The sequence below is a fragment of the Gobio gobio genome (assembly GCF_949357685.1).
Source record: "Gobio gobio genome assembly, chromosome: 11".
Lineage (NCBI taxonomy): Eukaryota > Metazoa > Chordata > Actinopteri > Cypriniformes > Gobionidae > Gobio > Gobio gobio.
This window is the reverse complement of record NC_137104.1, coordinates 23,899,956-23,921,769: the sequence shown is the minus strand read 5'-3', so window position 1 is coordinate 23,921,769 and position 21,814 is coordinate 23,899,956. Positions and strand designations below refer to the sequence as shown.

General features: G+C 36.6%; 1 protein-coding gene across 1 annotated transcript in view; it reads left to right on the top strand.

Annotated features, from left to right (window-relative positions):
* The window catches only part of ctdp1 (CTD (carboxy-terminal domain, RNA polymerase II, polypeptide A) phosphatase, subunit 1), a 137,431-nt gene that overhangs the window by 83,098 nt on the left and 32,519 nt on the right, over window positions 1-21,814 (top strand). Inside the window, exon 12 of the mRNA XM_079829510.1 lies at window positions 288-496. Within this exon, the coding sequence (XP_079685636.1) occupies window positions 288-496 (209 nt within the window). The remainder of the gene's footprint in view (window positions 1-287; window positions 497-21,814) is intronic.

The window sequence follows — 21,814 nt, the reverse complement described above, 5'->3', positions numbered from 1 at the left end:
AATATATACATGAACTCATTAAATCCCAAATTTAAACGTAAAACAACAGCTTTTTGGTGTTCAGAACCTGAGGGTAAAAGTTCAAGGATAGACCTCTTAGGCTGTTTAAAAATGTGCACACCATGACTGTTCGCTTTCATTTTTGACCCAGAAAAGTGAAAGTATAGCTTTTTTTATTATTATTAAATAATATAACATACATTTCTGTGAATTACTGAAGTAGTAATAAACATAGCGTTTGGAACTAAAGTAAAGTTAATTGTGCGTTGAACTCCTCTTTTGGGCAGGTGGATGACATGCTTGGGGAAGAGAGTGATAATGAAAGCGATGGAAAAGGGAAAGAGGAAAAGATGGAGGCAGAGGAGGACGAGAGGCCCCACACGAGCAAGCAGAAGGCCCCAGCATCACATCAAGTCCCTCCCCTGGCCGCTGTTGTTGAGGAAACCGCCCAAACATCAACCAGAGAAGACGTCTGTGTAACAGGGAACACGTACAGGTATTAAATTATTTCATTATAGCATAAATAGCATAAAAATTTCATTATAGCACGCTGTATAACAGCACTTATGATACGCATGAAGTGCTTTAAAGACAAAATAGGTCTCAATAGGTTTAAGAGCTTTAAACCTCTTGCTTCAGTGGTGTGAGAGTTGATTAGCTACACGCTGCTGTGCCCGATTTCCAGCAGGCCCTTGTACTCCTGAAACTGCCACTGTCTTTGGCAAATAACACTGGCAGTTACCATGGCAATGTCTGGAAGCAGATATCTAGCAGAAGGTGGGGTCACGTCCTCTTATATCTTCCTATCCAAGTACAAATGCCCCACCCGCTGCCCAGACTTCTGTCCGACAGTGATGTAGTCGGTAGGATATTGTCAGACCAGCATGTATGAGGAGCTGCTTTCTGGGCCGGCCCGCTCTTGTCTGGAGCAGCTAAACAGACAGGAAAGCATGCTAGTCTTTTATCATATGGCTCATACTTCAACCAATTTTCCACTGGAATATTAGACCTGTCCTACTTTATCTAGTTTCTTTGCTCTCCAGTAGTCATTAGCAGTGACTCAGAGCCCACAGCGCTGTTTCTACTGCCTGTGTCAACTGAATGAATGCAGTAGCGTAATCGTTTGGAGGTGAACAATGAGATGAGTAAAGGAGAAAAATAAGTTATTTGAGTGTCTCAGACTATCTGTTTGGCTCCAGGAGGACCTGCATCCAGTGATTACAGCTTCTCGGAAAAACCTGGTTTTATCAGCTGAGTTTTCCTCATGTTCACAATTTTTTGTAATTTTCTCTAGTTGAAACATCTCAGTGAAAATGGTAAAATTGTAATTGAGTTGTAATTTTCGCTTCTTCTGAAGTCAGGTTGAACAGGTTTAAAAAAAGCTATTTTGAGGAAGAACTTTTAGAAGATTTTTGACAGTTTGTCTGGTTTTGGCATCAAATGTTTGCAACATGCACAGTTTCATCTGCGGCACGTTTTTTTATTAGGGTTTCTTCCACTTGTCATTGAACATTAGCTTGTATTTGGCGTACAGTAATCCATTTTGCTAATCTGTCCAAGATTTTGCATTTGTGACTATTGTTGCCAAAAGAATTATCAGTAAAGATATAATCGTGATATCAATAAAATAAATGCAATCAGTCAAATTAACATTTAACTTGGTTTATTTTGTGTTGTCTCTTTTTGGGCCAATGAATCACTTAAAATATAAGTGTAGGGAAGCGGAGAGAAAGTTTGTAAATATAACTGTACAAAAGCATACAAAAAATCTTAACAGAGACTTAAATTGTAGTGAATTTTCTTCTTGGATCAATTTAAATACCAAAATGTATTTATGAAAGTCACATGTGCGTAAAACGGTCCTCTCATTGGTCAGAGCGAACACCTTTTTGTGTTTTTCATATGTGTATGTAATTAGAGTAATTAGACAGTATTTTAAGATGAAGAGATGCTTTTTGGGTTTCAACAGCGACATATAATGTGCTCACCCACAGAGTCAGATACTGCTTCTTTTTACATCACACATTTCCCATTATGAATTATGATACAGCTTGGTATCATTATTCATAATAGGAATTATGATAATCAGTGCATCACGTTTGGATTGCTTTCTCACCACAACTGAACCGCTCAAGTTCATTTTCAGTCATCTTAAACACCCTAGCACTTTTTTGGGTGCGGGTAGAGGGTCTTGGCCTTGATTTAAAGTGACAACTAATGTACATAAAAATGTATATATAAATCATAAGCTGATCAGCACATCCTGATGTACAAATATGTAATATGTCTGTTCATTAGGATGGATATGAAAGGCTGAATGACAGCAACTCTTTCCACCATTAGCAAAGCTCTTTTGCTCTGTTATGTATAGATTTTGTAATGGGGGTGACAGCATTTGTGTGCAACATCCTCCTACTCAATACAATTTAGTCTTGTCTTTACCATAATTACATTAGCTCTTCAGCAGCACCTCATAAAATAATTCTTTCTTTTTAACCATTTTAAACAAAGAGTTTCATCTCAGAGAAAGCACATACATTTGCCTTAATTGCCTTTAGTTTCACTTGGGAGCATTATAAAGTTTGTCAGACCACAGTGTTCTAATAAGTGATCTAGTAAGTGTACCTTGAGTAACTCCACCCTCCCATTTTAAAATTGGCAGGAAATGGTTGCTGTAGCAGGATTTGATGCCATGGAAATGCTCTGTATCTAAAATCTGTACGTTAGTTGCTTTGTGATGGAGAAATGTCAATTTCATTCAAGTTTAATTTTAAATATGTTCCCTCCTCCATGAAGCAAGCACATTTTTCACATGAATGGAGGGAATAGCACAGGGAGTCTATGGAGACTATTATATATGTTGGTAAATCCAACAACAGAACATTTGTAATGTTTTTTTTTTGCTATTCCAGGGGTAGGAAAATTCAGTCCTAGAGAGCCGCTGTGCTGCAGAGTTTGACTCCAACCCTGAAAAACCCTCACTTGCCTGTAGTTTTAGTCATAGACATAATAAATACATAGACGCCCTATTGGCCGTTTTAGAACGTTGCTTCAATACGTCAACGCGTCCGCCATATTGCTGAGGGCAAGACTGCACTGTAAACAAATGCAAGTAAACGGGTGAGCTGCGGTTTTTCTGGATAAAAACAAAAACAACGTTTACATTATCAACCTATTTCAGTCATTTATGATGTACGTGGTATACTAAAAGTTCTATTCTATAGTTACTTAAAATCTTGATAGTTAGACTTATAAAATATATATTTTAATAAGGAATTCTTCATTTCGTTGCATTGTACATGTGTAATGACAATAAACTTGAATCTCATCTCATCTCAATTGTCAAAGGCTTGTAATGCGTTTGGCTTTTTATACTTGAATAAGAATTATGAAGACGCCCATACTGAGATATAATTTAATTTTCACATTAAATTAAAGTTTTCTTATAGTGGAAAAGGCATTTTCTGTATTTAACCGATTTTTGCTTTTCTTGTGCTTAGAATTGTGCTTTGAATCGTCATTGAGAAAATGAAACATCTGCAAATACAAATCACAATGGCAGGCTGCTTTCGTTTTTTTTATAGCACTAAAATGATAGATATTTACAGATACTCTAAATATACAATAACAAAGATAACTCATGGATCCTTTATACATATGATATGGTACAACTACACTGCAATGCAAATAGTAAATACATGATAAAGTGAGAAGTAATAGTAAATAGTGTATAGTCAATAAAAAAAATTGTCACTGAAATAAACAAACAGTATACAGCAAATAAAATAATGAATAGTAATTATATAATATCAAAAATACAATAATATAATGATAATAGCATATTTTGTATAATACTATAATAATAGCAATAGAATATGAAATATCAATTACAGAATAGAGACAATAATAAAACATAGTTAAATAGTGACTAGTGAAAAGTACAATAATTTACCAGCATAACTATAATAGATTGATAATCGCAAGTGGTATAATATAATAACGATAATAATAGCAGATACAATGTAATATCAATTGCAGAATAATATAGACAATAATAAAAATAGTAAATTAAATAGTGACTGGTAGGTACAATAATAGTATTGGTATAATAATAATAACAACAATAACAAAAGGCTGTATATTAACCATCAATCATCTATAATCAGTCATCCTTTGTAGGGTCACCAGGGGTTAGAGCTAAAACCCTTGAAAAGCTAGCATGGCACACATCACAGAAAAACACAAAACCTGAAATGTACACCAGGGCATTGTCCACAACGCTACCAAAGCGGGTTGGCAGGAAGCTGTGGTCACACACAAGTGCAGAAACGTTTACAAAATGGGATGGAAGCTCCTCAGATTCTTCTCTGCTAGAGATTACATTTCAACAGCTGGGGTCCGTTCTTCGTACCTCGCTTAATACATCTGATGATTTGACAGATCCCAGATCTTTTAATCGTGATCACTGGATAATTTGGTTCTTCAAACAAATTTGCGGATTGGATTAAAATATCTGGATTAAATTATCTGAGATTACTGCACGTTCTTGTGTTTCCTGAAGAAGGCAGATACTCGAAACCACGATCAGCAATGCAGCGATTGGCTGGCGGCAAGACAGCAACGTAATGACATCATATAATTAAAAAAGCCACCTGGCTTTTAACTGTACGTGTTTAAACCTCTGATAAAATGATAATATATTCCATCACAAATAAATCTCTAAATCAAGTGGCTGTGTGTATAGTACTATACACAACATTATAGTATTATAATATTATTTTCAAATATAATAATATTCAAAATGTTTATATTATTTTTATATTTTTATTATTTAAAATTATTATTGCCCCAGGTTCAGTAATGAACTCTTGTAATAAAGTAGCAGTGGCTGGGACAGATTTTAAGTATGCAACCTAATCCTTTTTACATGAAATAAGCCGCTCCTGAGCAGGTTTGAGTTTTCGGACCTGTTGCTATAACAGCAAGTCCAGGATGAGCTTAGAAAAACCAAACAATCCAAGATCATGCCAAATCGTCAACAATCAAGTCCAGCTATACTAAGTTAGCCACATATGAAGAACAGACCCCTGATAGCGACAGGGTCTCATCCTGTGGTTCCACATTCCCTGAAGTGCTTGGAGAGACACTGCACCGGACCATGAGACACCGGAAAATGCCCTGGAACTGGCCTGCAGTTGGATGTTTATTCCATCCCCCTAAAAACCACACACACACACACACACACTTAATTAAGATAAAGTTCACACAAAAATTAAAATGAGCTGATAATGTATTCACCCTAAGGCCATCCAATATGTATGTCATATAAACATAGATATATATCATATCTTGGCCAGCAGAGTTCCATATTTGGGTGAACTAGAACTGCACAATTCTTGATGAATGACGATTTTTTGCTGTAATCCTACTTATCAAAGGTTTTAATAGAAATAGCCGAATAATTGTAATTTAAGAATAAGATGATGTAGGTGTTTGAATTAATATTATTTTTACAATTAATCATGCAGCTCTTCCTTTAATACAGATATTGCCTCTTTTCAGATTATATTTTGATATCTGAAATCCGTACCTGATGCTCGAATTCGAGCTCTGAAATCGTAGTTGTTCAGAATCATCAACTTCCCACTGTCACCTCTTTGTCTGGGAAACCTTCAATGTGTGATAAAAGTTAGCTAGCCAATTAAGTTAACTAACGTTAAGAGTCACAATATGTCAGTCGCCTGTCATAAAAAATATATAGATCAATATTTCGATTTCAGGAAATTTAATTTATAATATAAAATATAATATAAGCTAAAACTATAATAAAAATCATGTCAACTCATGTCTCAACTTTCACAGCTAAGTAGCGACATCGCTAGCTATTTTAGTCTGACTGACTCTGGTGGCCAACTAACGTCACTATTACTAATTATATTATAATATAACGACCAAATACAACCAGAAACAAATGTTCAGTCTTACTTGTGAAAGGTAATTCCCAGAGAACTGTTTCCAATTGTGCGGTGATTTGTACAGCCCCGAGCAGCACACGAAGCAGACATTTTTCTCAATTCCAGTTATTAGAGTTATTGGAAAGTTGCCCTCCGCAATATGGCGGCGTCGTTGACGTGCGGTCCAGCGGCCAATAGGGCGTCTATGTATTTATTATGTCTATGGTTTTAGTAATCCTGAAGACACTGATGAGCTTGTTCAGGTGTGTTTGATTAGGGTTGGAGCTAAACTCTGCAGGACAGCGGCTCTCTTGGACTGAACTTGCCTACTCCTGGAATAGCACAACATTTTTTTCAAATGTTCTGTTGTTGGATTTACCAACAAACATAAGAGTCTCCATAGACTCCCGGGATCCGAGCCACTGGACACTGTGGTTGAATTTTTATTTTCAAAGAAAATGTATAAAGTCTTATACATAGAGCATATACCATAGTTGGCTCGATAAATGTTACATGCGTTCTGAAGAGAATACACGTTTAAACAAACAGACTCCACTCCAGGATGGTCATTCATACATTTGTAAGTCTGCTCAAGCTGTTGCATCCTTCTTTTCTTTTTATTAAAATACAGTATGTAACACATATGCAGTAGCATGTCATAAAAGCAAGATGACAACATAAGTTATAACCGTAATTAAACAACACTATACCTGTTCTATGTCCAAGCAGCATATATTATCTGGCTCTGTAGGCATTTTACTACAGTTCCCACATGAGCACCTGTACAGCGATGTATAGATTATCATGATAGAACATGCTAATCGATGACTTGAATATGGTTAACTCCACATCAACTACATAAATTCATCAATTAACCATTCAGAAACGTCCTGTTGCATGTTGTCACTTCTTCTTAAATCTCTCCATCATTGTCTGACTGCGGTTCGTATATACAAGGCCAAACACAGCTTACAGTGTCTGGCATTTTCAGTGCATGAGAGAAACACCAGAGCTCTAGAAGATCTGCCCTCTTCCGGAAAGGGGGCCAGCACCAGCTTATTTGCATTTAAAGAGACACAAGACACCTTACCCCTAAAAAAATGGCAATTTTAACAAGCTATAAAAAATTATCTGTGGGGTATTTTGAGCTGAAATTTCACATACACACTCTGGAGTCATCAAAGACTTATTTTACATCTTAAAAAAAGGGGCATAGTAGGTCCCTTTTAAAGGGAAATTTACCCAAAAATAACAGTTATGTCATTTTGTAACAATCATGTCGTTTTTTTTTGTTTTTTTGGAATATAAAAGATGATGTTTAGACTGTTCATATTGCTTGTTTCCATACATTTAAAGTAAAAAATCTAACTCTATTCTCTGTCACAGCTTTCATATTTCATTCATGGATGTCATTGGTTCTTGTGTCTCTTTTGTGTGTTATGCACCTTCGCAGCGTTTTTGCAGCACTGTATCATGAATAATCATGATTTTCGGTCTTTTTCTCTGCGATAGTTACAGAGGTAATCGTCTAGCTTCATATTGATGGAGTGATAACATCTGTCTGTCTGGTGTATCGCAGTTATGAAGTGGCTTTTGCCATGTTGAGCAAAAACTGTAGTTACTGCCAAATGCAGATAAGGTCATACGATGGTCACAATCACTCCTCCTGTTGTCCCTCTGAATGGACCACCAGTCTTGACTAAAGCAACTGTTTTGCTGGCAGAGAAAATGCTCAGTGATTAGGGAAGAATAGCCACTGGCAGCAGCAGGCTTTGAATAATAGAGATGGGCAAAACAGCTTATATCAAACACAGAGCCCACCTGAGACTGATTCCTCTGCCCGGCGGCCAAAGGTTAGCTTCCGTAAATAGCGCATTTTCTCGCCAAGACAACGGCACTTTTGGAGATAATCAAATCCTGTTTATGAATTATTTATTCTCAGAATATGCATATAATTTGTGTTCATATGATACAATTTTGGTTTAGTTTTTTAGTTGTTTGGAGGAAAATTAATAAAAAAAAAAAAATTCTGGTCACTGGCCGTGTAGGATGTATCAAATAAGAAATGAGTTTCAATTCCTGTTCTTTTTTACAAAGTAAAAGTCTAAATCATTGTGTCAGCTTGTCACATATGCTCCCTAGAAATTGTAATATATATATATATATATATATATATATATATATATATATATATATATATATATATATATATATATATATATATATATATATATATATATATTCTCCTATTTCTTAATTAAAATTTTCTAGCAATTTCACCAAACTTCACCAAAAACACCAAAAAATTTTAATTGTATGAAGTTTCCTCTCCTTTTTCCTGTTGAAACATGGACATAAGTAAGAAAGCATGATATTAAAAATGTGGCTGAAACGTATAAGCTGATTTAAATATATTTTTTATGTTGGCCACTATCCGATAAATGGCTGATATTAAAATTCTGCCCTATTTTGTCTTAATGAATTTTGTAGATAATTTAGGCATTACAACTTTTAATGTACATGGTGACAAATATATATAATTTGAGATTTAATAAATGTAATTAAAGATTACATTTCACAGTGTTATGAAATTAGCAGTATTATAATGCAATTGTAAATATGTCCAATATCAGCTAATACTGATCTCTAGTATTGGCAGATAAACACTGTAGTACATATGGAGTATATATTGTATCTTTAGACAAAAACAATAAAGTTCCTTTTAAAATTAATAATTCCAGCAACTTATTTTGCAACCAGTTGATGGCTGGCAAAGGAAATTAAGCCGTGAGTTATGACAACTAAGCACCCCAGCAAATAATTTTCGATATAATTGCCGGTGGTAGTAGGGTAACATTTTCATTTTAGATGGCATTTTGTTGGACAAAATTTTCTATGTTCAAAGATGAGTCATCAGTATTCAACGTTGACGAGTCGTCAATAATAGTGTTTTCATTTTTATTTAATTTTTTGCATTGTGTTGTTTACGCAGCCTCATGCCTTTCGTTGTTAGTCATCCCCATTTAATTCAGGTCTTCTGAGCTCTTTTATAGAGAGCACACAGATAAAGATGGAATCCATCTTTATCTGTGCGCTGTCTCTTTAAAAGACTTTCAGGATCGAGGGATGGAGAAGGTTGAGGACAGATGTACGGTTATGAGAAGATAATGGCCATTTCACTATATGCTTTCTGAAGTGATCATGCGTCATTTGGGTTTTCGTACTACATCATCATCAACTGTTGAAGTTCCATTCCAATACTCAAGAACGCAATTACATAGGATGCATGAAAGTACCCGGATGTGTTCTTGATATCTAGGATGCATCGAATGCTGACTTGAGAAAATCAAACCGTTAGAAATCCCAGAAAACGCTGTGGTCAACGTACGGTAGCATGTAAGCTTTAAACTTCTCATCTCGCTTAAGAGATTCTCGCAAATATGTGACTGCCAGTGAAAGTAAACATTTGTTTTGCATAATTTGACAAAGACCTGGAGAAGGCCAGCAGTATTTTTGCTGGCATATTAACAGGAATCTTAAAGGTGCTGTGTGTAAGTATTTGACTGTACTAAAGCATAAAAATACCATAATATGTTTGCATATATTTAGGAAACATGCTGAGTTTACATAGCCTGGTTCTACCAATCTCTCATACATTTCATTTGTAAGTAGATAGAGTCTGGCCACTCTCCATTGACAAGCGTTTACTTCCTTGAAGGCAGGAACTCTGTTGAAGTTTAAAACTATTGGATCTGCCAAGAGTCACTCTGGATCTGCCTAACCAATCGCTAGCGTTTGGTCGTGACGTATGTCACGCGCCGTTCGCCTTTGATTCTCACATTAACTGTGCACACACCACCTCAGTGTCAGTGATAAAACATTGTGCATTCGGATTGTTATTTATTCACGGTGGAGGGGAGAGTTTTGTGATCGGAACGCACTGCATATCTCGTGCAATCATAACATGATTGTATATGCTGTAAATAAAATGTCATATGCTTGGTATGATAAGAATAAATGCTTCTGTAAATAACAGCCCAATTCAAATGTTTACGTGCTTTTCTTCTTTTATTTTTTGAGCGGTGATGAAATATTTTGCTCTTGTAAACACTTGCCAGCATTTAAAGAAATACAAGTCTAGAAATGCATCCAAATGATAGCGCACGGTGCTCTGCAGTGGTCAAAAAAGGATATAAACAGTGAATTTTGACACCGATCTCTCTCGTTCGCTCGCTCGTCCACCTCGCCACACTACGGCTTTAACTTCTGGACATTCGTCAGCGGTGCCACACACTCGCATCTTTCACTGCCGCCATTTCTGAACTACAACTCAAACTAGCGCACGACATCAACGTCATCGCTCTCAGCCACTCCCTCTGTTCGCTGATTGGACCGGTAAAAAATAGTTCGGGAGAAAACCTAAGCATATACAGCAGTACCAGACGGAGTACTGAAGGAAGATGAAAATTGAGCGGAAGTACGTAGGAGGGCGGAGTCAGGCTAGAGTTTACATACTTGTTTCTCTGAAAAACAGTGCTCCAGCCAGTTATTTTACTTTGAAATGTGCGCTCCATGTCAGAATGTCTGTTTTTGTTTTGGTCTCTGCGATAACGCACGTTGCCAATTTGTCTAATAGTATTTCGACACCTCAGGTTGGCAGAAAACAGCATATTGCTGCCATAGAAACAAACTAACTGGGTCAGAGTTCGCAGATTCTACCCGACCTAAAATGCCTCGACATCCATCAAAAAATCGGAAAAAGCTCATTAAAATGTCTCCTCACCTTCCATTGTCAATTGCGCTCGTTCCTGTTGCGTGTCCTCAAACTGGCAACCTGCGTGAGCGCAAGTCTGAGGAGGAGGGGGCGGGCAAATAATATTTGAATTTGGTTTGCAGTACCAATTTCAACCACTAGCTGTCATTCCTACATACAGCACCTTAAACATTGACAAAGCATAATTAACATTAAATATTCAAACTCATTTTCACAAATACACATGGTAAAAATATGTAAAAAGATCTATCCATAATATGAAATAAATGTTAATAGGTTATGACATTTGTTCATGATGATATGTTGTATTTTTACATTGGCCGCTAATATAATGTGCTCGGATGGTCAATTGAGTAACAAAATCCCAATGCATGTCAATTCTCACAAAGATGCGTTCTGTGTTCTTGCGTCCTTCCGAGTTCGTTCTTTCAAGGTAGCCTGGCAAGACCAGTCTCCACAAGAACATAAGTCCGTTCTTTGAATTGAAAACAGACAATGTTTGAAAGAATGAGGCATAACTCATTGCATCCACCTCTGCGCTCTCCTTCACATCTCCTCCTCTGCATCTCCAGATCTCCTGCAATTGCAATCAGTCTCCACTGTTCTGTGCGGTTGAGATGATTTGATTTACGTCATTGATGGCTGTAGAGAGTCAAGAAGGTTTGACTGTTGATTTGTAGGGCTCTCTGCTGATCAGTGTGTGGGCACCAAAGCCGCTGCTTATACTGTACGATGGTCATTAAAATATGACCAGACGGAGACATGAACAGCATAATTAAGCGATAAACTATACACAGCAGCTGCTGTTACACAGGCTGACCATTCACTCGTGTCATGTTTTGAGGTCAAGTACTATAAACTGCAAAATCAGTAATCACACGACATGTGGTCTTGTTTTCCTATAACCTTGATTTATTTTTATTGTTTATTGCGTTCTCTACCAATGGTCAAAATTTTTTTTGCTATGAAGTTTAGCTTGGGTTTGTTTTCAAATGAGAGCTTTGAGAAACATGGAGTAGTGCAGAAATGCTGATATAAGCATAATATATTCTTACAACTTTGTGATATTATTTTATTATATTACAATATTATGGTATTCACACTTTTATTGAAACGTGATTAACAGTACAGGAGAAATAATGGTTCTCCTTATAATAATTTACAAAGTAATTGTACTTGTTGTAAATGTTGTACTCAGGAACACCCTAATGAAGTAATACATTTGATCAAAAGTGACAGTAAAGACATTTATGATGTTACAAAATATTTCAATCTCAAATAAGCCACACAAAAAAATGGCCAGCACAACTGTTTTCATTACTGATAATAATAAGAAATGTTTTCTGCTTTGCCATGACAGGACCTCATTTAATCAAATAAATGCAGCCTCGGTGAGCATAAAGGCAGTGACAAGCTGACGTCGTTGTTGCTTTGCGTCAGTTGCGTCTGACCCAAAAAGCTGCACCTGCAAGTAAAGAAATAACTCTATATCAGCAGGTATCAATAATCTATATTTGTCAACTAAAAAAAGTGAAACCAAAAGGACTGCAGATATATAAACTGTAAACAAAGCAGTGCTTGCTTACCATTTTGAGTATCAATCATGTTGATCACTTTCTTCATTCCAGGCAAAATTTCCACGTAATGGAATGCTCGGGTAAGATTATGTAAAATTAGAACAGCCTTCTGTCTGTGCCGTCTTGACGACTTTGCTTAATTTCATCACTTTTGCTTTTATTCTCTTGCACTTACTCATTCAATAAACTGAACAGCCAATCAGAGTAATCTCTTTCCCCGACGGCCCAACATACTGAAACTGCATCGATGTGAGCCCAACTAGAGCTGCAAAAACTAGCACAACTCCCTATCCACACTGCAAAAAAGGGGTGTCTAAAAACAAGATAAAACACTAAATCTAAGGGGAAAGATACTCAAAATAAGTGAAATTATCTGTCCATGCAGCAAGATAAAGATTTCTTGAATTAAGATTATAGTGTAAAATTAAACACGTAAAATAAGAAAGAAATTCACTAAAATAAGAAATTCACTCTTAAAACGAGATAAATTATCTAACACTTCTAAATCTAAGTTTTTTTTTCTTGGTAAGAACCAAATAATTTGCAGTGCAGTACTGTCATACTGGTGTTATTTAAACACATACTGGGTTCTTATTTTATCCTCTCTCATGCTGTCTGACAACCCCTGTAATTTACTGCAGCTAATTTAATTTTGATGTCTGTCTGTAGAGGGAAGTATTCAAGGACAGTAAATCACGTTCCTCGAACACGTTTCTTTCCCAAGACTTTATGTCCGTCCTTCCTTTCTTAATATCGTTTTTTTTTTTTTCAGGTCATGTCAGAATGATCATATTTAATAAATCAACATTACCACAATGACATGACCATTTCAACGAGACAATAAGGGTGTCAAATAATAATAATAAACAAATAGTTTTTGGTCATAATTAGTTTTAAATAAATAATAAATGTTGTTTGCAAGCATTTTAAGTTCTTTTCATGAAGAATGGTGATAAAGCTGGTCAGATAATACTCATTTAGCTGGTTTATGCTGAATTTTTTAGCACTCCAAAGAGCTGAATATCTTCTGTAGAGTTACATGTGTGTCTGCCACAATCTCCACACAGCAGAAATCACGCCTCAAACTCTGCCCGCATTCACAAACCCGAAGGGCAATAAAAGATCTGGCTCAAAAGACGATTGTAGGTCCCAGTTTGCTTGCTTCTTAATTAGCATGATTAGACAAAGTCTTCCCTGATTCTTTAATTACATTCTCCCTGTTGTTGTGCTCTGAAATCTCATATTGTATATTAGCCATCTAATCATTTCCCCTGTAATCTGCCGCTTTTATTACCCAATGCATTTGCAAACCTCCAATTACTCTATATTAAAACGCTCTTTTTATCATTGTTTGGACGGGAGTCGTTATAATCCATTCACTGCATGTGTGTCCTGGAGGAATGCTGCTTTATAGTTAATGTAAGACCCTTAAGCCTGGTTTATACTCGCCGCGTCCACATTAACGTGAAGGTACGCGCAACATAAGTTATGTAATTGCGGTGTGGCCGGTTGTGTGAGTTGAGTGTGCGGGACTGCAGTTCGCGTGGCAGTGTGCACGGATGGGCGGATGGGCTACAACAGCAGAAGACCCCACCGGGTACCACTCATCTCCACTACAAATAGGAAAAAGAGGCTACAATTTGCACAAGCTCACCAAAATTGGACAGTTGAAGACTGGAAAAATGTTGCCTGGTCTGATGAGTCTCGATTTCTGTTGAGACATTCAGATGGTAGAGTCAGAATTTGGCGTAAACAGAATGAGAACATGGATCCATCATGCCTTGTTACCACTGTGCAGGCTGGTGGTGGTGGTGTAATGGTGTGGGGGATGTTTTCTTGGCACACTTTAGGCCCCTTAGTGCCAATTGGGCATCGTTTAAATGCCACGGCCTACCTGAGCATTGTTTCTGATCCTCTGATGGCTACTTCCAGCAGGATAATGCAACACGTCACAAAGCTCAATTCATTTCAAATTGGTTTCTTGAACATGACAATGAGTTCACTGTACTAAAATGGCCCCCACAGTCACCAGATCTCAACCCAATAGAGCATCTTTGGGATGTGGTGGAACGGGAGCTTCGTGCCCTGGATGTGCATCCCACAAATCTCCATCAACTGCAAGATGCTATCCTATCAATATGGGCCAACATTTCTAAAGAATGCTTTCAGCACCTTGTTGAATCAATGCCACGTAGAATTAAGGCAGTTCTGAAGGCGAAAGGGGGTCAAACTCAGTATTAGTATGGTGTTCCTTATAATCCTTTAGGTGAGTGTGTGTGTGTGTGTGTGTGTGTGTATGTATGTATATATGTATGTATATATATATATACATACATACATACATATACACACATACATATACACACATACATATACACACATACATATACACATACATATACACATACATATACACACATACATACATACATGCATACATGCATATTGATATGTAATCTCAGTTTTTGTGGCAATTTGAGCAGCCCTACAAACGAGGCACTGAAAAAGGTCTGAAACAATCACAGGTCCTCAGTACAACTTTATTCATCTCCATGGTGTGCAGGTTTTTTCACTTATTTGGATTATTGTGGTTTACACACAGAGATTACACAATCGTGACTTTTATCAGAAAAATTGCAATTTGGACAGCCCTAATTTGGAGTTAAATCTCTATCCCTAAGTATAAGGGAAAGTATAGTGATACTTGCCTCAAACACCGCTGAAATATATACGTGTATATTAGGGAATTTTTTTTTAAATCAATTTACAAGCATCTGCATATCGGCTATAGCATGGAAAAGGCTGATGTAACAAACCGATGGTTTATTGATGAACTGCGGGAAGGTGTATGTCTGCTGCATAATCCAAGATTCATTTCCGTGATGCGGACAACGCAGACGGAGTCGTAAAAACGAAAACATTTTCGTTAATGCGGAATGGCACGGAATTGGATTTGATGAATAAATAAAACGTTGGTCAGTTACTTAAATCAAATCACGATATATACTAGTGTCTGTGAATATTAAGCTGCAAAAAGACTGTTTAAATATGAATCCTGCATGTTTCTCTGTCTCTGTGAATGAATGGAGGAGACACGCGGTTTCATTTAGCCTACCTCCTCTCTCTCTCTCTCTCTCTCTCTCTCTCTCTCTCTCTCTCTCTCTCTCTCTCTCTCTCTCTCTCTCTCTCTCTCACTCACTCACTCACTCACTCACTCACTCACAGAATCTCACTGTGTTTTTCAGCCTCTGCCACCTCAATGTGAAGACATGAATGCATCTCCAGTCACTTCATGAGCATTTTGCCATGAGCATCTTCATATCATAAACACATACTCAGGAACTCGAAGCACACGGCAACCCGTCAAAATAAAAGTTCAGTTTAACAAAGTAATTGTGACAGGATTAATGTTGCACAGAAGAGCTACGTCTCAATGTAATAATAATATATGCATGTATTTATACAGTGAAGAATATGCAGTGTTATTTAACATTAAAGGGTTAGTTCACCCAAAAATGAAAATAATGTCACTTATTACTCACCCTCATGCTGTTCCACACCCATTTTTGGGTGAACTAACCCTTTAAACCTACTTATAAAGCTCTGTTTATTTAATATTTTCTGTTTTCTATACACATATATATATATACACATATACATATGCCGGTATGAAATTTTCATGTTGCGATTAATTGCTGAAACTTTTATCACGGTGTACGGTATTATCACGATATTGAAATAAGTTGCACAAAAAGTGTTGTCATACTAAAACAGGTTTAATAACTTTCTTTGAACAAAAGAACCAAACATTTAAATACAATAAAGCAATACACATGAAATGTACATTTAACTAAGATTAATACATGCTTTAGAAGTATTTTTCATTGTCAGTTTGTTAATGAATGTACTAATGTTAAATAATGGAGCCTTATTGTAAATTGTGTGACTGAACAACACTCAGAACATATTCAAACAATATCTAGGGCATGTAATTTAGTCTAGATTAAAATATAAAATGTTTAACTTTGAAAATGAAAAGCCTTAAGTCTTAAAGTATTAAGTATTAGGTTTTGTTAACGAGGGAATTTCTGCAGTTCCGTCAGCGCCCTCTGCTGTCAGAGAGTGAATGTGCACTTCAGCATCTCGTTCCGACATGTGCTCGGCTCATGCACGGTCTGTTTACATCCAAGGGGGTAATCCATCCCCGGAAAGCATACCTTCCATAGGGGCAGCCATTGCTAACCAAGCTTTAAAAACTCCATTTGTCCTTTGATTATTTCTAAACAAACACGACAATGTATAAAATGCTCTATTACCTTGTATCTTACACTATCACCCCGTAGAAGCCGTTTTTGTAAAAAATAGGCTAACGATTGCGTCATAACCACGCGACTTCGTCGCGCTGTACCGTATAGACCCGAGGAGAAGCCCGCAGGCAGTCTTTTACTGTCTATGAGGCAATCGGGGGGACGTGGATGCATAAAGTCCGATAAAGTTAAGGGAAAGGCATGTCGAGAAGACCACAGAGAGGCAAAAAGCAACGGGACAAAATATTTCAACAACGTGATTCAGATTTTACTTTGCACAACTACTACAAAACATACAACTGTCAGACAGGTTGCTCACGTCACATCTACGTCGTCGAGCTCAGTCTGAGGCTGCGCAGTACGCTCAGCCATCAGGAAGTGAGTGCTTCTACATGACTTAAATTTTTCTCCGTGAAGTCTATGGGGTCGCTGTGTCCATTTCTTTTACTGTCTATGTTTACATCAGTGCACGTTCCTCTTTGACGTGTTGTTCATTTTAAACGGTTGATGGGTAAAGTATTCTTAAAATGCATTCTAAAAATATGAATAATTCGTAATAAATAATTATTCACGGTATTTGGAAGTGCCCACGATAACAATATTGTGCATGTTCATTATTGCGGTATATCGTATTACCGTTTACCGGCACATGTCTAATATGTTTATTTATTTATTTATTATATACAAATACATTTATTTATATATTTATGTTGGCCTGCTGAATGTTAAAAGGATCCAGTCTATGTTCATGTTAGAAATTATTTGATAATGCAGCAATAAACTAGCTAGTAGGCTATAAGTTAATGTAATGTAATGTTTTGTTTTTTTTTACTTTAAAAACACTCTATTGTAATGACAATTTCAAATAAGAGGGCAAATGACAAATATCGGTATCGGACAATAATTGTTTGTTAAAATCGGTATCGGGCCCAAAAAATCATATCAGTGCATCCCTAGTGTATATATAAAAAGATTGTTGGGTGAAATAATTCCATAACTGGAAGGGAGCCAAGCACAGGCTGCATGGTGGCTCTCTGCAGTCGGGTAATGGTTTAATGCGATTAAACCTCTGTCGAGCTCCTCAGCTTGAAGCCCATAAAGGACATGAAACAAGAGTGTGACTTCTTCCTCCCACCCCTGCCGTGATAGCAGCATTGTAGTCCTTCACTTCAGAAGAACTTCCTTCTACCGTTAAAAATAGAGAGAAAGAGACGACAACCAATTTACTGAACTGCCAAGAGCAAAATCACTCTCAAGCTGGGGTTAATTAGGCTCGTGTTTCTTACTCCTTCACTGGAATAACAGTTCTCTGGCCTATGGCAGATGACCTGTTTAGCATATCACTTTGACACAGAAAGGTAATATAAATGTTTCCATTTTTATTAAAAGGCTTGTTTACTTATACAAGCTGACCTGGAGTAATCTGACCAAACAAGACCCATTATTAATAGAGGAAATGAGCGATATGGCCAGAGGTGTAGTGTGTCTGTTTTTCATTTACAACATTGTGGCATCCAGAGGTTGAGTTAACAAGAAAATCTCCATTTACCAATTGCTAAAAACATTTATAATTTCAAATGCATCATTTTGACAGATAAACAGTAAGGTATCTGGTCTGTTACTTTTCTCTAGAAACATTTCCACAAAAGAATATGCAAATATAGAGTTCAGATGATCTCAGAACAATTTCTACATTTTAAAAAGGTATGGAGCCCAGGAGCAATATACAGTAAAGGGGTCCTGATTCTCAGCTATGGTTTTGAATCCGGATAGCATTTAGAAGTGAAGACATTTAGAGAGAAAAAAGTTTTAAAGCTTGCCATGAAAGCAGACAGAGAGAATGAGAGATGTGAGTGAGGATTTGAGGAGAGAAAAACAAATTCATGTGAATATTGTTAATCAAATCAGGTCTAATTGCCAGAATGATAATTCAGCACTATTTTGTTTAAATAAATGAAAAATTCAAATTGCATAGGACAAAATTACATTTTATTATATATTCGAATAGAAAACCATTCTTTTAAATTCAAATAATATTTCAAAATATTACTGTTTGACTGTATTTTTGATTAAATAAATGCAGCCTTGGTGTCCATAAGAGACTTTCTAAAAAATACCAACCTCACAGAAGTGTATATCTTTATAATATTCAGGAAAATAACAATGACAGGTTAAAGGTAGCGCATAACAAAATGTTCATCCCGTCAATGTGAAGAATAGTGATTGTTTGTAGCACAGCTTCTTGTGGTATATTCTTTGTGGAAACTTGTGCTACATTTATGCTGACAGATGCAAATGCTACAGGGCAAAACCCTGCAGGCTCTGACAAAGATCAAAACCTCTGAAGAGCTTGTCGTCTTCTCTTTTTTTTTTTCTTTTTTTTTCTTTGTCTTCCTCTGGCATGCAAACTGCCGCTGGCAAAATCAATGCGAATTCAGCTACCATACATTGGGAATTCTGTTAATTTTTTGGGTGGGAATCTGGATGTCAGCTTAAATGATGAGAAATTAGTCTTGGTTCGAGCAGGGTCTGAGCTTCCTCCGGATCATTACATGCACGCTTCTGAGCCAGCAGTTTAACATGCGTTGCTCTCTGAAGGCTTCGTATAATGAAGGTCCCGTGGCTCCCGCTCTGATATAAAATATTAACCTGAGTTCATTTTGGGCAGATGGATCAGAGTGCAGATCAACGAGAGAGAGAAAGAGTTATGATCGCTATCCTCATGCCAACGACAAAATCTGTAGAGCTTAGAGGGTCTAGAGTAGAGTTGCACCGGTCAGCTGCCATGAATCTTTTTTTTTTTTTTTTTTTGTCCAATCTGTTCCGGACAATAGCATTCCAATAATTTCACAAAATAATTTGCGAATGTATCTCTGAAGAGAACTGAATATCTTCACAAAAAAAAAGTTGCGATGGCATTTTCTTTTCCTCTTACCTCTGTACAATGCCTGTTAAAGTAGTGTTAGTTAGCCGTTGTTTCGTTTTTTTTTTTTTTTGTGCAGGCATGTTTTATATAGCATAATTTCAAAAAGCTAAAGTCAGACCATGCTGTTTTTTTGCTTTAATTTTTGAAATGATACAATCTAATTCAAATAAAAAACTACTGCTTGTAGCATCTTTGTTTGGATTGTGAATAAAATGCAGTGGTTGCATCTAAAATGGCTATAGATATTTTCGTTCAAAACAAGTTTGACCTGTAACAGTGCAAATAAAAAACACGTATTTGCTTTTTTTTTTTTTTAAAGGGCAACCGGTATTGGAATTGGCCCTGATTTGTGCATCACTAGTCTAGAGAATGTCTGCTGTTTAGTTTGCAGTAAGGAGTGCATTCAGATAAATATCATTAAAATACAAAGCCACAATATGTCTTTTATTTTGCAGCTAGAGGTCGCTTATTCAAAACAAAGGTGTTTTGATGAAGTTTGATGACGCCTTGATTTCGCAGTGCTTTTATTATGCCGCAGATGACCGCTTCCGGTCAAGTGTATGTGGGGCAACGCAGCGCTGTTTTATCATATTAGAAACATTTGAGTGTTGAAAGTTATGTTATAATGCTACTCTGTGCTACTATGAGACACTTGTTGCACACTGCAGTAAGTTAGATTGATAGGCATGGTAAAACATGGCACTCGCTGTAAATCAAGAAAACGAGATTTAAACAAAGACTAACTGTGTTATATCAATGATCCGTTTTCTGTTGATGAATGTATCCAAACAGTTGATCACCTGTCTAATGAAACGCATGATATATTAAAGCGTCTTTGGTGTTTCCATGGTTTTGATCTTTGTCAGAGCCTGCAGGGTTTTGCCCTGTAGCATTTGCATCTGTCAGCATAAATGTAGTACAAGTTTCCCCAGAGAATATACCACAAGAAGCTGTGCTACAAACAATCCCTATTCTTCACTTTGACGGGATGAACATTTTATGCTCTACCTTAAACCTGTCATTGTTATTTTCCTGAAAATTTAAAAATTGAAAGTTATGTTATAATGCTACTCTGTGCGTTCGCTTGGCGGCTACTATGAGACACTTGTTGCACACTGCAGTAAGCTAGATCGATAGGAATGGTAAAACATGGTCACTGTAAATCAAGAAAACGAGATTTAAACAATAAGACTAACTGTGTTAAAACAATGATTAGTTTTCTGTTGATGAATGTATTCAAACAGTTGCTCACCTTTCTAATGAAACACATAATATATTAAAGCGTCTTTGGTGTTTCCATGGTTTCTACAAAATAAAACTGAAATCGAGGGTAATGCGGATATTATGTCATTGATAGGCGACGCATGGACATAGTCCGTATCCTGGTTAAAATTTCTTATTTCTCTGGATTTAAACATTCTTGGAAACATTTGGGATAATGTAAGTACACAAGACAACAAAATATATATAACATTGGTTTAGTGGTTTTTGGATATTTTAATCTAAAAATCGTACATATTGTGCCTTTAACTCTTACCCCGCCAGTGTTTTTTTAATCATTCATTTTAATCATTTTCGCAAAAATTGAATGGCCCATAGAATATTTTGTTGTATGAATATCTGAGCATGCAATATATCAAAATAAAGAGCAGACCCTCTGCCTATAAAAAATATATATATAATTTTTTTGTTTTATTTTTTTTTATTTTTTTATTCTAGCATCATGCATTCCTTTTTTATCAACACTTAAATACGGGTATGTTTCATAAAAAAAACAACATTTTAATCAAACTTTTTTGAATCACGTTTTTGTTAAAGACTACATCTAGATCGGATTGAGAGCGATGATCAAACACAGATGGAGTAGATCGAGTCCATCAACACTGCTACTGCTTGCACTGTCCTATAACTCGTTCTGGGATTCAGTAACATTAGGCCGTTTTGATTTATATGATGTTAAATGTTGATGATCACGTTATTTTACATATGCATCTGCTTACATACGATCGCTTGTTTTTTAGCGTATAACAGTGAAAACACGGAAACCCAGAAAGCGTTTTCTCACAAATAACGAAACATTCCGTGTTTGGCGGGGAAAGAGTTAAGAGGCCTGTTGAGATGGACCTCCAACCAGCCATTTTCCTTTTTCATGTGTTATTTGTCTTTCAGTGCGCTAATTACTCTTGTACAGCAGGGGGTTTTACACCGAATACACATACACAAGCGCAATGCTCTCACACACCTGCTGATATTTCCCAGGATGGCGCTCATTGTTT